Raw genomic sequence first — 13,601 nt, forward strand, 5'->3', positions numbered from 1 at the left:
CAGTTATACCAGCTCTGTCAGGAGGAATGGGACAAAATTCACCCGACTTATTGTGGGATGCTTGTGGAAGGCTACCCGAAACGTTTGACCCAAGTTAAACAATTTAAAGGCAATGCTACCAAATACTAATTGAATGTATGTAAACTTCTGACCCACTGGGAATGTGATGAAAGAAATAAAAGCTGAAATAAATCATTCTCTCTGCTATTATTCAGACATTTCAAATAAAGTGGTGATCCTAACTGACCTAAGACAGGGAATTTTTACTCGGATGAAATGTCAGGAATTGTGAAAAACTGAGTTTAAATGTATTTGGCTAAGGTGTATGTAAACTTCCGACTTCAACTGTACATAGGCACACACACACCAGCCTGGTCACCCGTAATACAATTCAGTATTCGACATCCATCATGTGTGAGGTCTTCGGCAGATGACGTGGAAACGTAAATGTAACATTAAACACTTCGATGAACGTCTAATTCTGACGTGGGACTGTGAGAGCTTGTTGTACAGCCGCACATGCATACACACACGCATACGTGACACCCTCCTCACACCTCCTATCTGTCCCCTGGGTAGGACTAGGGCACTCATCACAGGAGGAGTCAACCCTGCCGTCAGATTGTCATCTCCAGTTGTCACCAGGGAGTGACATAGTGTGACATAGTGGTCCTGGGTGTGGACAGTGGTGACAGGGTGACAGACATCTAGCTTGGCCTCAGATGATCCAAGCTATTTCTCTGGACCTACCTTAGATACACAGCATGTCTTTAGTGAAGGATGACTTCCAGGACATTGACCAAAATGCAGCCTTTACATTTTAACATCTGAATAATTCTTATTGGTAATATGTAATAACTTTTTTGTTCCTTCCACAGATCATGCTGAAGATCTGAGGATCTATCTCATCCACATGACTGAGGTAAGCAATGTGTGTGTGTCTCTCAGAGGGGCCATGCACTCCAGTGGAAATCACATTACAGGGCAGACATAAGGGCTGGCTCAGAGTTCTAATGAGAATGGACCCCTCTCTCTCTCTCTCTCTCGCTCCTGTTTATTCTCCCCCTCTTTCTCTCACACTGAGCATCTTTCCAAACCAAACCAATCATTACTTTCAGACACAATACTGATCACAAACAAAAATACTACTGACACTATACATCTCCCTCTCTCTCTCTCTCCTCATCTCTCTCTCTCTCCTCATCTCTCCTCATCTCTCCTCATCTCTCTCCTCATCTCTCCTCATCTCTTTCCTCATCTCTTTCCTCATCTCTTTCCTCATCTCTTTCCTCATCTCTCCTCATCTCTCCTCATCTCTTTCCTCATCTCTTTCCTCATCTCTCCTCATCGCTTTCCTCATCTCCATCCACTTTTTCCTGATCAACTGCCCTTGTCTGCCATGTTGGTAAAATTTTAAAAAATCGAACTCCTCTGTAAAACCTTGTTTTCTCTGTAGTGACCAACTGTGAATAATACATGTGGCATCATCACCCCATTGCCCCGTTCTCCTTTTAAATCTGCTCTGTAACCTAATTACAAGCATATGAATCTATAACAGTTCACGGCTTTATGTAAAAACCGTCCAGACAAGGTAGCACTGTTTGGTATCTGCCCACTGGCAATGGTAAGAAGAAGGGAAAAATCTCCAATATTCAGCCATGTCTAATTAAGATGGTTATAAATAGCAACTGTTATGCAAGTGAGGAGGGAGGAGCCGCCCATGGCTGGTGTGAGGAGTGAGAATGGTGCTTTTTGTAGACTGTAGTGTACACACACACAGACAGACAGATCTTGTGGGTTATGCCTTGTGATGGGATGTCTACTCCACTTTCTCCAGCCATTATCAAAGGAAGTAAATGTGTGTGTGTGTCTGTGTGTCTGTGAGTGTGAGCACATGTGTATCTCAAACACGCACAGAGACAAGACATCATCACAAAATACATAATTCATTCAGCCTCAGTATCCCGCCAAACCTAATCCTCTGTCCATGCCGCTCCCTTAACAGCAGCTATGCAACAGGATTGCTTACACACACACACACACACACACACACACACACACACACACACACACACACACACACACACACACACACACACACACACACACACACACACACACACACACACACACATACACATACACATACACATACACATACACATACACATACACGCACATGCACATTCATCCATCATACCTAATTCAACAGTCATCACTTTACTCTTGTTCATTTTCTGCCTGAAGGAACCAAGCATGCCAACTAAAACACTGCATGTACTTACAGATCCAAAGACAGATTCTGAGTTCCAGTTGAGTTTCAGTGCTGAGTTGAGTATGTATAGCACTCATACACACGCTGGGACTAAATAGTGTTGATAACCCCCTCTCATGGTTGATCCCCTACTTGATGCAGGGTGACTTGCCCCTAGGCCAGCCCCAGCCCCAGATACAGACCCTATATATAGACTATGGCTGGTCATTGCATTGGGAACTATTTCGCTTTGGCTGTAAATCTGTGAAAGTTTATTAGAGGAATGTCCTCAGGGCAGAGAGAGGGGGAGAGAGGGAAGGGAGACAGGGAGAGAGGGAAGGGAGACAGGGAGAGAGGGAAGGAAGAGGGGAAGGGAAGGGAGAGGGGGAGTTAGGGAAGGGAGAGGGGGAGATAGGGAAGGAAGAGGGCGAGGGAAGGGAAGGAGGAAGGGGAGAGAGGGAAGGAAGAGGGAAGGGAGAGGGAAGGACGATGGGGAGAAAGTGAAGGGTGAGTGGGAGAGGAAGAGGGAGAGGAAGAGGGAGAGGAAGAGGGAGAGGGAAGGGAGAGGAAGAGGGAGAGGAAGAGGGAGAGGAAAGGGAGAGGAAGAGGGAGAGGGAAGGGAGAGGAAGAGGGAGAGGGAAGGGAGGGAAAGGAGAGGAAAGGGAGAGGGAAGGGAGAGGAAGAGGAAGAGGGAATGAAGAGGGGGAGAGAGGGAAAGGATAAGGAAGGGAGAGGAGGAGAGGGGGAGAGAGGGAAGGGGGGAGGGAAGGCTGATCTATAGGCATTGACCACTGGGAGGTGTGACTTGATCACTGTTTTCCTGATTGAGTGCTCTATCATGTGAGGAAATGAAGAGTGGGGAGATAACTGTGACCCTCCCTCTGGTGTGTGTGTGTGTGTGTGTGTGTGTGTGTGTGTGTGTGTGTGTGTGTGTGTGTGTGTGTGTGTGTGTGTGTGTGTGTGTGTGTGTGTGTGTGTGTGTGTGTGTGTGTGTGTGTGTGTGTGTGTGTGTGTGCAGCCAGGTCACCTGTGATACAAGAGTGAGCGCTTTTTACCCTCAAGTAGGTTTCAGTTTTTCTAGGGCATTGTGGATGGTGATGTAGGATGGGAAGGTGGAGGTGAATGGGTGTAAGCATCTGCCTCTGATTCTAAAGGTTGCAAGTTCGATAGAAAGTTGTATAACCGTTCGCAGTTAATGCCTATCCTTAAGAATTTGGAATTAACGCCTGAACATAACCCTAACATTAAACATTTGGAGTTAATGCCTAAACTTAACCTTAAACACTTCAAAATGTGACTTTTGGAACAACTTCGAAATTTGACGTTTGAAAAATATGGATGAACGTCTAATTCTGACATGGGACTGGTTGGTTTGCCCTTTCTAACGTCTGTATTACAGTGTGTGTGTGTGTTTGAGTGGGTTTGTCTGAATATGTGTGCATGAAAGAATGTGAGTAGTGTAATGTAATATAGTCTAATTAGATTGTTCCTCTCTGGCCTCTGTGCTGTGCGGTAATGGTAGCGTGAGTCTTATCTACAGCACCTGGTCAGGGTCACAGAGTGTATGTGTGTGTTTTAACGGCATGTAATGTGATTCATCGTCTCCCTGCTCGGCTGAAATGACAGTGTGATCTCTCCACAGCCCTGAGAAATGGACGCACGCACGCACACACACACACACACACACACACACACACACACACACACACACACACACACACACACACACACATACACATACACACACACACACACACACACACGCACACGCACACGCACACGCACAAACACATACACATACACATACACATACACATACACTCCACTCCACTCCACTAATATACTGTACCAACAAACTGATCACCAGCAGGCAGGTCAAACTTCTGTTTTTCCTTCTTCTCTTCCGTTCATAACATAACATACGTGCAGAGCATTGGAGCTCTAATCATGTCCAGTCTATCTCCCTGGGGCTCTATCATATTCATACACACATGTGTCCGCATCCAGAGGTGAATATGTCCTCTCCAAGAGAGGGACAGAGCACTTCATAATGTCTGAGGAAACAACAATAGAAATGCTCTGTCTACTTTTTCACATGCACACACTTCTCACAGCATAGTGTATGATCTGGAGGCCAGGGTGAAAAGGTGGAGAGGTTTTTGCTTCTGTTTTCTGTGCTTTATGACAGTTCAGTATGACAGTACAGTAGCATACAGTGTTTGGACATTATTCAGTGCCGGATTCTTTATCCCCTCGTATGGTATTATTTTATTCCTTATCCATGTTTAAACAATTCACTGAACTTTGGATGATTGTGTTGAGGAGACCATTGGAGGAGAATGACAGCTCAGTGTATGATCAAATTGGTTGCAGTTGAGGGATTCAGCTCGTTATTGTTAGTGCTGTGATGTGTGTGTGTGTGTGTGTGTGTGTGTGTGTGTGTGTGTGTGTGTGTGTGTGTGTGTGTGAGATCAAAGAGGATGAAATCTAAAATCAAACTCTAGCCATATTACATAATCAGCTGTATACATTACTATGCCTCTCCACTTACCTAAACTATTTACAGTGGCAAGAAAAAGTATGTGAACCCTTTGGAAATACCTGGATTTCTTCATAAATTGGTCATCAAATTTGATCTGATCTTCATCTAGGTCACAACAATAGACAAACACAGTCTGCTTAAACTAATAACACACAAACAATTATAGGTTTTCATGTCTTTATTGAACACATCGTGTAAACATTCACAATGCAGGGTGGAAAAAGGTATGTGAACCTTTGGATTTAATAACTGGTTAACTGTCCTTTGGCAGCAAAAACCTCAACCAAACGTTTTCTGTAGTTGCGGATCAGACCTTCACAATGGTCAGGAGGAATTTTGGACAATTCCTCTTTACAAAACTGTTTCATTTAGGCAATATTCTTTGGGATGTCTGGTGTGAACTACTCTCTTGAGGTCATGCCACAGCATCTCAATCAGGTTGAGGTCAGGACTCTGACTGGGCCACTCCAGAAGGTGTATTTCCTTCTGTTGAAGCCATTTTGTTGTTGATTTACTTCTGTGTTTTGCGCCATTGTCCTGTTGCATCACCCAACTTCTGTTGTGCTTCAATTGGCAGACAGATGCAAAATGTCTTGATAAACTTGGGAATTCATTTTTCCATCGATGATAGCAAGCTGTCCGGGCCCTGAGGCTGCAAAGCAGCCCCAAACCATGATGCTCCTTTCACCATACTTTACAGTTGGGATGAGATTTTGATGTTGGTGTGCTGTGCTGTGCCTTTTTTCTCCACACATAGTGTTGTGTTCCTTCCAAACAACTGAACTGTAGTTTCATTTGTCCACAGAATGTTTTGCCAGTAGCGCTGTGGAACATCCAGGTGCACTTTTGCAAACTTCAGACGTGCAGCAATGTTTGTTTTGTACAGCAGTGGCTTCTTCCTTGGCGTCCTCCCATGAACATCATTCTTGTTTAGTGTTTAACGCATCATAGCCTCGTCAACAGAGATGTTAGCATGTTCCAGAGATTTCTGTAAATCTTTAGCTGACACTCTAGGATTCTTCTTAACCTCATTGAGCATTCTGCGCTGTGCTCTTGCGGTCATCTTTGCAGGACAGCCACTCATAGGGAGAGTAGCAACAGTGCTGAACTTTCTCCATGTATAGGCAATTTGTCTTACCGTGGACTGATGAACATCAAGGCTTTAAGAGATACTTTTGTAACCCTTTCCAGGTTTATTCAAGTCAACAATTCTTAATCTTAGGTCTTCTGAGATCTCTTTTGTGTGAGGCATGGTTCACATCAGGCAATGCTTCTTGTGAATAGCAAACTCACATTTTGTGATTGTTTTTATAGGGCAAGGCAGCTCTAACCAACATCTCCACAATTTTTCTCATTGATTGGACTCCGGGTTAGCTGACTCCTGACTCCAATTAGCTTTTGGAGAAGTCATTAGTCTAGGGGTTCACATACTTTTTCCAACCTACACTGTGAATGTTAAATTATGATTGTGTGTTTTTAGTGTATGCACAGTATCTTTGTCTATTGTTGTGACTTAGATGAAGATCAGATCAAATTTGATGACCAATTTATGCAGAAATCCAGGTAATTCCAACGGGTTCACATACTTTTTCTTGCCACTGTATGTAGCCATTTGTGTGTGTGTTTTTTGTGTGTTTGTTTGAGTTTGTGTGTGTGTGGGGGGGGTCGATGGTTGTGTAAGGTGGGTGATATAAGCAGGACAGTCGCAGGGATCTCACAGCCTGGAAATTGTGTGTGTGTGTGTGTGTGTGTGTGTGTGTGTGTGTGTGTGTGTGTGTGTGTGTGTGTGCGCAAGAAGTGGGAAGGACGCTCATTCACACACACACACACACACACACACACACACACACACACACACACACACACACACACACACACACACACACACACACACACACACACACACACACACACACACACACACACACACACACACACACACACTCCTCTGCACTATGCTTTCCGAACCCAAGCACACACACCACGCTACATATTATGCGTACATACACATAACTATACACAGTTTAATTTGAGTCACACAGTATGCTACACACACTCCTAAACCCTAAAATGACACAACCAGGGACCCCACACACACACACAAACTCAAACAAACACTTGGACATTTGCTTGGATTCGGAAAGCATAGTGTGTGTGTGTGTGTGTGTGTGTGTGTGTGTGTGTGTGTGTGTGTGTGTGTGTGTAAGGAGTGGGAAGGAGCACATGCACACGCACATGCACACACACACACACACACACACACACACACACACACACACACACACACACACACACACTCCTCTGCACTATGCTTTCCGAAATCCAAGCACACACACCACGCTACATATTATGCGTACATACACATAACTATACACAGTTTAATTTGAGTCACACAGTATGCTACACACACTCCTGAACCCTAAAATGTACACCACTGAGCAGAGCAATGATACACACCAGTCTCATATAATGTGGTGGAATGGTAAGCTAGTTTTGAGATCTATATGTTGTTTGTGAATACTCTTGTCTTAAGTCTGTTAGCTAGTATTGTCTGTGTGGGATGGGTTATGCAATGATTGCTTTATTCTTTTCCCATATGTATTGCTGTCATGTACATTTTGGGAGCAACATTGTATTCGTTTTCAGAAGAGGTAGAGGTCTTAGATTGCATTGGCTGAGTACTTTGATTCTGTGGGAGAGAGGTGAATAAGTCCAGCAGCTATTTGTTGGCATTGACAATGTTATCTCAGACACTGCTACAGTACCTCTGCTCACGGTCTTATCCTCTACCACAAAAATGGGCAACTGGCGGCCCTTTTGAAGGCCCTTGGTATTATTCCCCACCTCCCCCAACAAAATAATTATTACATATAGTATTGCAATTTTTTTAGGAACTCAGTCGGGGTCTCAACTTAATGTTGAGAGTTATAATATTATAATACACAAGGTGCAAGTTAAAAATGTGGTTGTGCATCAGCAGTTTTTCTCTTGTTATATCAGTCACTGATAGTCACTCAATTAGCCATGTCAGCTAACATTTTTTAGATTTGTAAGTAAGTTAGCGGCCAGCTATCTAAACTTGTTATCATGGTCATATTACTGGCCTCGGGGGCCCAGTGGATTTTGTTGGTCAGTCTCACTCAGATGTCATATTCAAAATGGCAAACATTTCTTTCCACCCTGTGGCAAAATGTGTAGAATTGCAGGAAACTAGCTGTAAAACAGCTCATTTTCCTCTCCACCGAATGGCAAATGAGTAGAATTGCATGAAATTAGTTATAAAATGGCAAACTTTTCTCTCTGCACCATGGCAAAATGTGTATAATTTTATGAAATTGGACATGGGTACACAATCAGCAACCGTGGCCCGCATGATGAGTTCAGAATTTTTGGGTGGCTCCCACCCCCATCAATGTTGCCCATCCCTGCTCTACCACTTTCTCCTAATCCTCTCACTCAGTGAGGCTGAGTGTATGACCTCTCCGTCCCCTCTACTGAGTCCAGGTCCCCTCAGACCCCCCTGTCTTTCTCTCTCTGATCTAGAGGACATCCTATTTTAGCAGCCGCTCCAAAAGGAACCGATCTAACCCAGATTCACATAGGAGACTGGAAATGTGTGTGTGTTTGTGTGTGTGCGTGTGTTTGGAAAGCTTCAAGTGTGTGTGAGCGAGAGAAAGCGAGGGAAAGCAAGAAGGTGTTAGAGTTGAAGGGATACGAGACAGATTAAGAGAAGCTCTGAAAAAATTTACTAGGCTGAATTATCCTCCCTTGACCTTGTGCATTGTGGTTCTCAACCGGGTCACCATGGGTAACCTAGCAGATCGGGTTGGGACCAAGAAGAGGTTCATCAGGGGTGGAGACTCCCTCCAGAAGCACCTGCTCTCTGACTGCACAGACGTGAGTGAATCTGGTCAACACTTCTGCTTGGTCTGCATTCGAGAGACTCTAGAGGCCTTAGGGAGGAAACTATTGTTTTGATTTAAGGTTCAATAAAGGTTGATTCGGGGTTATGCTCTTTGACTGTAAAGAATAGAGTGTCTCTAGTCAATGGATCTGCTCAGGTTGCGTTTCAGAGTGTCTAGAGGAAACTATATTGGCGATGATAATGTGGGTTCATCAACATCAGCATTGGTGAAGGATGATGAACTAGTGGTGTGCTCATTACCTGTTCGAGTTGTACATGTCCACGTAAAGTGGTTTGATGACGTGTTGAAAGGTAGTTTTAGTAGCCTCCCACCCTCTTCTTCTCTCATGAGGACAGCCTGTGTGAAGTTTAGTTCACACTGTCAACCCCATAAAATGTTATTATCCATCATACTTCATCTACAGGTTGGTGTTCTGAATTGCCTGTGAAGTGGAAAGCTAATTATAACTATAGATACAGATGATATTCTGCTATGCACTGTACATACAGAACTATAGATCATTTTGTCCCTTGTGTGAGATATGGTTGGGTAGGTTACTTTCTAAGTGTAATCTAGTACAGTTACTAGTTACCTGTCCCAATGTTTTATCAGTAATGTAACGTTTGAATTACCCAGTAACGCAACCTGATTACTTTCTGTTTCTTTTGTTAATAGGTATTAGAAGAAGACTAAAAGGATACAGCAAACGCATTTGGTGTGTCATCATAGTGGTCCCTGACTTGTCGTCAGACTCGCTTAGGTGGAACAAACTTAAACTTGTACCTATTAAGGTTATTATGGTTATGGTAAAAAAAAATGAAACAAAAAAAGGCATAAATAAATAGAAAAACTATTTAGAAAACTGAAATAAAATAATGAAGAAAAACATTTGAAAAACTAAAACTATACTGAAACTATTATCTTTGACCGCAATTTTTTTTAAAAAGATATATATTTTTATATTATTACTTTTTTCTAATGGGGTAATCGAGCTTCTGAATCTGGCGGGTAAATGTTGCTATAGTTGGCAATTTTTCAAATAGACCTAGGTTGTGCATCACTTTCACTAGCTACACTGTATATTAACCGGTGTGCCTCGTTAAAAGCTGTGGAATTTATTTCCTTCTTAATGCGTTTGAGTCAATCAGTTGTGTTGTGACAAGGTAGGGTGGTATACAGAAGATAGCCCTATTTGGTAAAAGACCAAGTCCATATTATGGCAAGAACGGCTCAAATAAGCAAAGAGAAACGACAGTCCATCATTACTTTTTGACATGAAGGTCAGTCAATACGGAACACATCAAGAACTTTGAAGGTTTCTTCAAGTCCAGTTGCAAAAACCATCAAGCACTGTGATGAAACTGGCTCTCATGAGGACCGCCACAGGAAAGGAAGACCCAGAGGTATCTCTGCTGCAGAGGATAAGTTCATTAGAGTTACCAGCCTCAGAAATTGTAAACTATCTAGGGTGATGACAATTAGAGTATTAACTTCAAATGAAATGATTATTGGTTTCTGTTATTGTATCAGGATAGGCTATCCCATGCATTAAATTAAATTGAAACAGTAAATGACTCCACCAAGGCAACATTCATAAGGTTCAAAATGTGTATTATTACATTTTTGAAGCACCACATGAAAAGAAATAAAAGATAATAAACCCCAATGAGTCGTATACAACCCATGACCAGATTATTTAAAGCTTGTTTAACCCGTTGGCGCGTTGGAGCTGAAAAAAAATGACGACACACATAAAGTCCAGAAGCACCCCACCGTTGTGGTTACTCACTACTCGTAGATATTCCCTCAGTAAAGTATGGCAGTTCCTTGCAGGTTTCCTCACAAGATCCACAGCAAGCACCGCTATCAATTGCAGACAGTACTCCTTAGCAGTAACCGACATCCCATGGGAACATGAACTCGTTGAGCTTTCCCAAGCAATTCTCTCTCGGTTTCACACGATGCTAGGCTAACCTCAAGGCTGTCAAATACCTCCACGATGAGACGATAGCTTCAGTCTTTACTAAGTCTTTCTTAACAAAATTATAACTCTCTTATAAAATAAAATCGGTATTTCCCTTCAAACTCGGTAGGTAACGGTTTTGTTCTACTTTTTATTGTCTTCTTTTATAATTATTCTTCACCAACGGTCATAATCTACTGTCCATCCTTTTCTCAACCACTCTCTCCCTCTCTTTTTTTCCCAGGCCTCCCGTTAAACAGGTCCACTCTCTTATTGGCCACAGCTTAAAACTTCTTAGGGCCAGGGGTTCCGCTAGCGGCACCCCTCGACAACATTCTGACAACATTCCGCTGAAAAGGCAGCGTGGGAAATTCAAAAATATATTTTTTAAATATGTAACTTTCACACATGAACAAGTGCAATACACCAAATGAAAGATAAACTTCTTGTTAATCTACCCATCGCGTCCGATTTCAAAAAGGCTTTACAGCGAAAGCACAACATATGATTATGTTAGGTCAGAGCCACGTCACAAAAACACGCACAGCCATTTTTCCAGCCAAGGATAGGAGTCACAAAAAGCAGAATTACATATAAAATTAATCACTAACCTTTGATGATCTTCACCAGATGACACTCATAGGACATCATGTTACACAATACATGTATGTTTTGTTCAAAAAGGTGCATATTTATGTCAAAAAATCTCAGTTTACATTGGCGCGTTACGTTCAGTAATGTTTTGCTTCCAAAACATCCGGTGATTTTGCAGAGAGCCACATCATTTCACAGAAATACTCATAATAAACATTGATAAAAGATACAAACAAGTGTTATTCACAGAATTAAAGATGGACTTCTCCTTTATGCAACCTCTGTTTCAGATTTCAAAAAAACTTTACGGAAAAAGCACACCATGCAATAATCTGAGTACAGAGCTCAGACGACAAAATCAGCCAAAGAAATATCCGCCATGTTGGAGTCAACATTAGTCAGAAATAGCATTATAAATTTTCACTTACCTTTGATGATCTTCATCAGAATGCACTCCCAGGAATCCCAGTTCCAACATAAATGTTGGATTTGTTCGATAAAGTTCGTAATTTATGTCCAAATTCCTCCTTGTTGTTAGCGCATTCAGCCCAGTAATCCATCTTCATGAGGCGCGAGCACCACGTCCAAACAAAGTCCAAAAGTTCCGTTACAGACCGTAGAAACATTTCAAACGATGTATAGAATCAATCTTTAGGATGTTTTTAACATAAATCTTCAATAATGTTACAACCGGAGAAATCCTGTCTGTAGAAAAGCCATGGAACGAGAGCTACCACTCAAGTGAACGAGCGTCAGAGTTTGTGGCACTCTGCCGGACCACTCACTCAAAGAGCACTTATGAGCCCTTCCTTCCCAGTAGAAGCCTCAAACAAGTTTCTAAAGACGGTGGACATCTAGTGGAAGCCTTAGGAAGTGCACAATTACCCCATAGACACTATGTATTTGATAGGCCAAGCTTTCAAAAACTACAAACCTCAGATTTCCCACTTCCTGGTTGGATTTCTCTCAGGTTTTCGCCTGCCATATGAGTTCTGTTATACTCACAGACATCATTCAAACAGTTTTAGAAACTTCAGAGTGTTTTCTATCCAATACTAATAATATGCATATATTAGCATCTGGGACTGAGTAGGAGGCAGTTTACTCTGGGCACGCTTTTCATCCAAAAGTGAAAATGCTGCCCCCTATCCCAAACAGGTTTTAACAAGCGACCTTATTGGTCAAAACTTAAACTTAAAACTAAACCAAGCTATTCACTTATACCTTAAATAAATATGTCTTCAAAAGAAATACATTAACAACATAACAATACGGGAGCAATTCAATCACCTTTTAAATGTAATACCAATTAATTATAACAAATAAACTCAATACTTGGTTTTAACAAGGGTATTACATCAACATCAACTGTTCAGAGGAGGCTGCGTGAATCAGTCCTTCATGGTACGATTACTACCAAGAAACCACTACTAAAGGACACCAATAATAAGAAAAGAGACTTGCTTGGGCCAAGAAACACGAGCAATGGACATTAGACCAGTGGAAATCTGTAATTTGGTCTGATGAGTCCAAATTTGAGATTTTTGGTTCCAACCGCCGTGTCTTTGTGAGACGCAGAGTAGGTGAACGGATGATTTTTGCATGTGTGTTTCCCACCTTGAAGCATGGAGGAGGAGGTGTGATGGGAGTGCTTTGCTGGTGACACTGTCTGTGATTTATTTAGAATTCAAAGCACACTTAACCAGCATGTCTTCCACAGCATTCAGCAGCAATACGCCATCCCATCTGGTTTGTGCTTAGTGGGACTATCATTTGTTTTTCAACAGGAAATTGACCCAAAACTCACCTCCAGGCTGTCTAATGATTATTTGACCAAGTATCGTGATTGAGTGCTGCATCAGATGACCTGGTCTCCACAATCACCTGACCTCAACCCAATTGAGATGGTTTGGGATGAGTTGGACTGCAGAGTAAAGGAAAAGCAGCAAAGAAGTGCTCAGCATATGTGGGAACTCCTTCAAGAATGTAAGAAAAGCATTCCAGGTGAAGTTGGTTTAGAGAATGCCAAGAGTGTGCAAAGCTGTCGTCAAGGCAAAGGGTGGCTACCTGAAGAATTTCAAATATAAAATATATTTAGATTTGTTTTACACCTTTTTGGTTACTACATGATTGCATATGTGTTATTTCATAGTTTTGATGTTTTCACTATTATTCTACAATGTAGAAAATAGAAAAAATAAAGAAATGCCCTTGAATGAGTTGGTGTGTCCAAACTTTTGACTGGCACTGTATATTTTCAAAATATATATATGGGAGATTGGAAATGATGCAGACAATTACATTGACAGAAGTCACAATCTGTCTGCAATATTACAGCTGATC

General features: G+C 42.1%; 1 protein-coding gene across 7 annotated transcripts in view; it reads left to right on the plus strand.

The window, feature by feature from the left end:
* The window catches only part of LOC129818464 (regulator of G-protein signaling 3-like), a 229,817-nt gene that overhangs the window by 80,645 nt on the left and 135,571 nt on the right, over positions 1–13,601 (plus strand). For 5 of the 7 annotated variants that reach the window (XM_055874372.1, XM_055874371.1, XM_055874368.1 and 2 more), the window contains one exon: positions 879–922. In XM_055874372.1, the coding sequence (XP_055730347.1) occupies positions 879–922 (44 nt within the window). Of the gene's footprint in view, positions 1–878; positions 923–8,466; positions 8,694–13,601 lie in introns of those variants that run through there. The other 2 variants (XM_055874374.1, XM_055874376.1) reach the window with 2 other exon arrangements.

This window comes from Salvelinus fontinalis, chromosome 21, assembly GCF_029448725.1.
Source record: "Salvelinus fontinalis isolate EN_2023a chromosome 21, ASM2944872v1, whole genome shotgun sequence".
NCBI lineage: Eukaryota > Metazoa > Chordata > Actinopteri > Salmoniformes > Salmonidae > Salvelinus > Salvelinus fontinalis.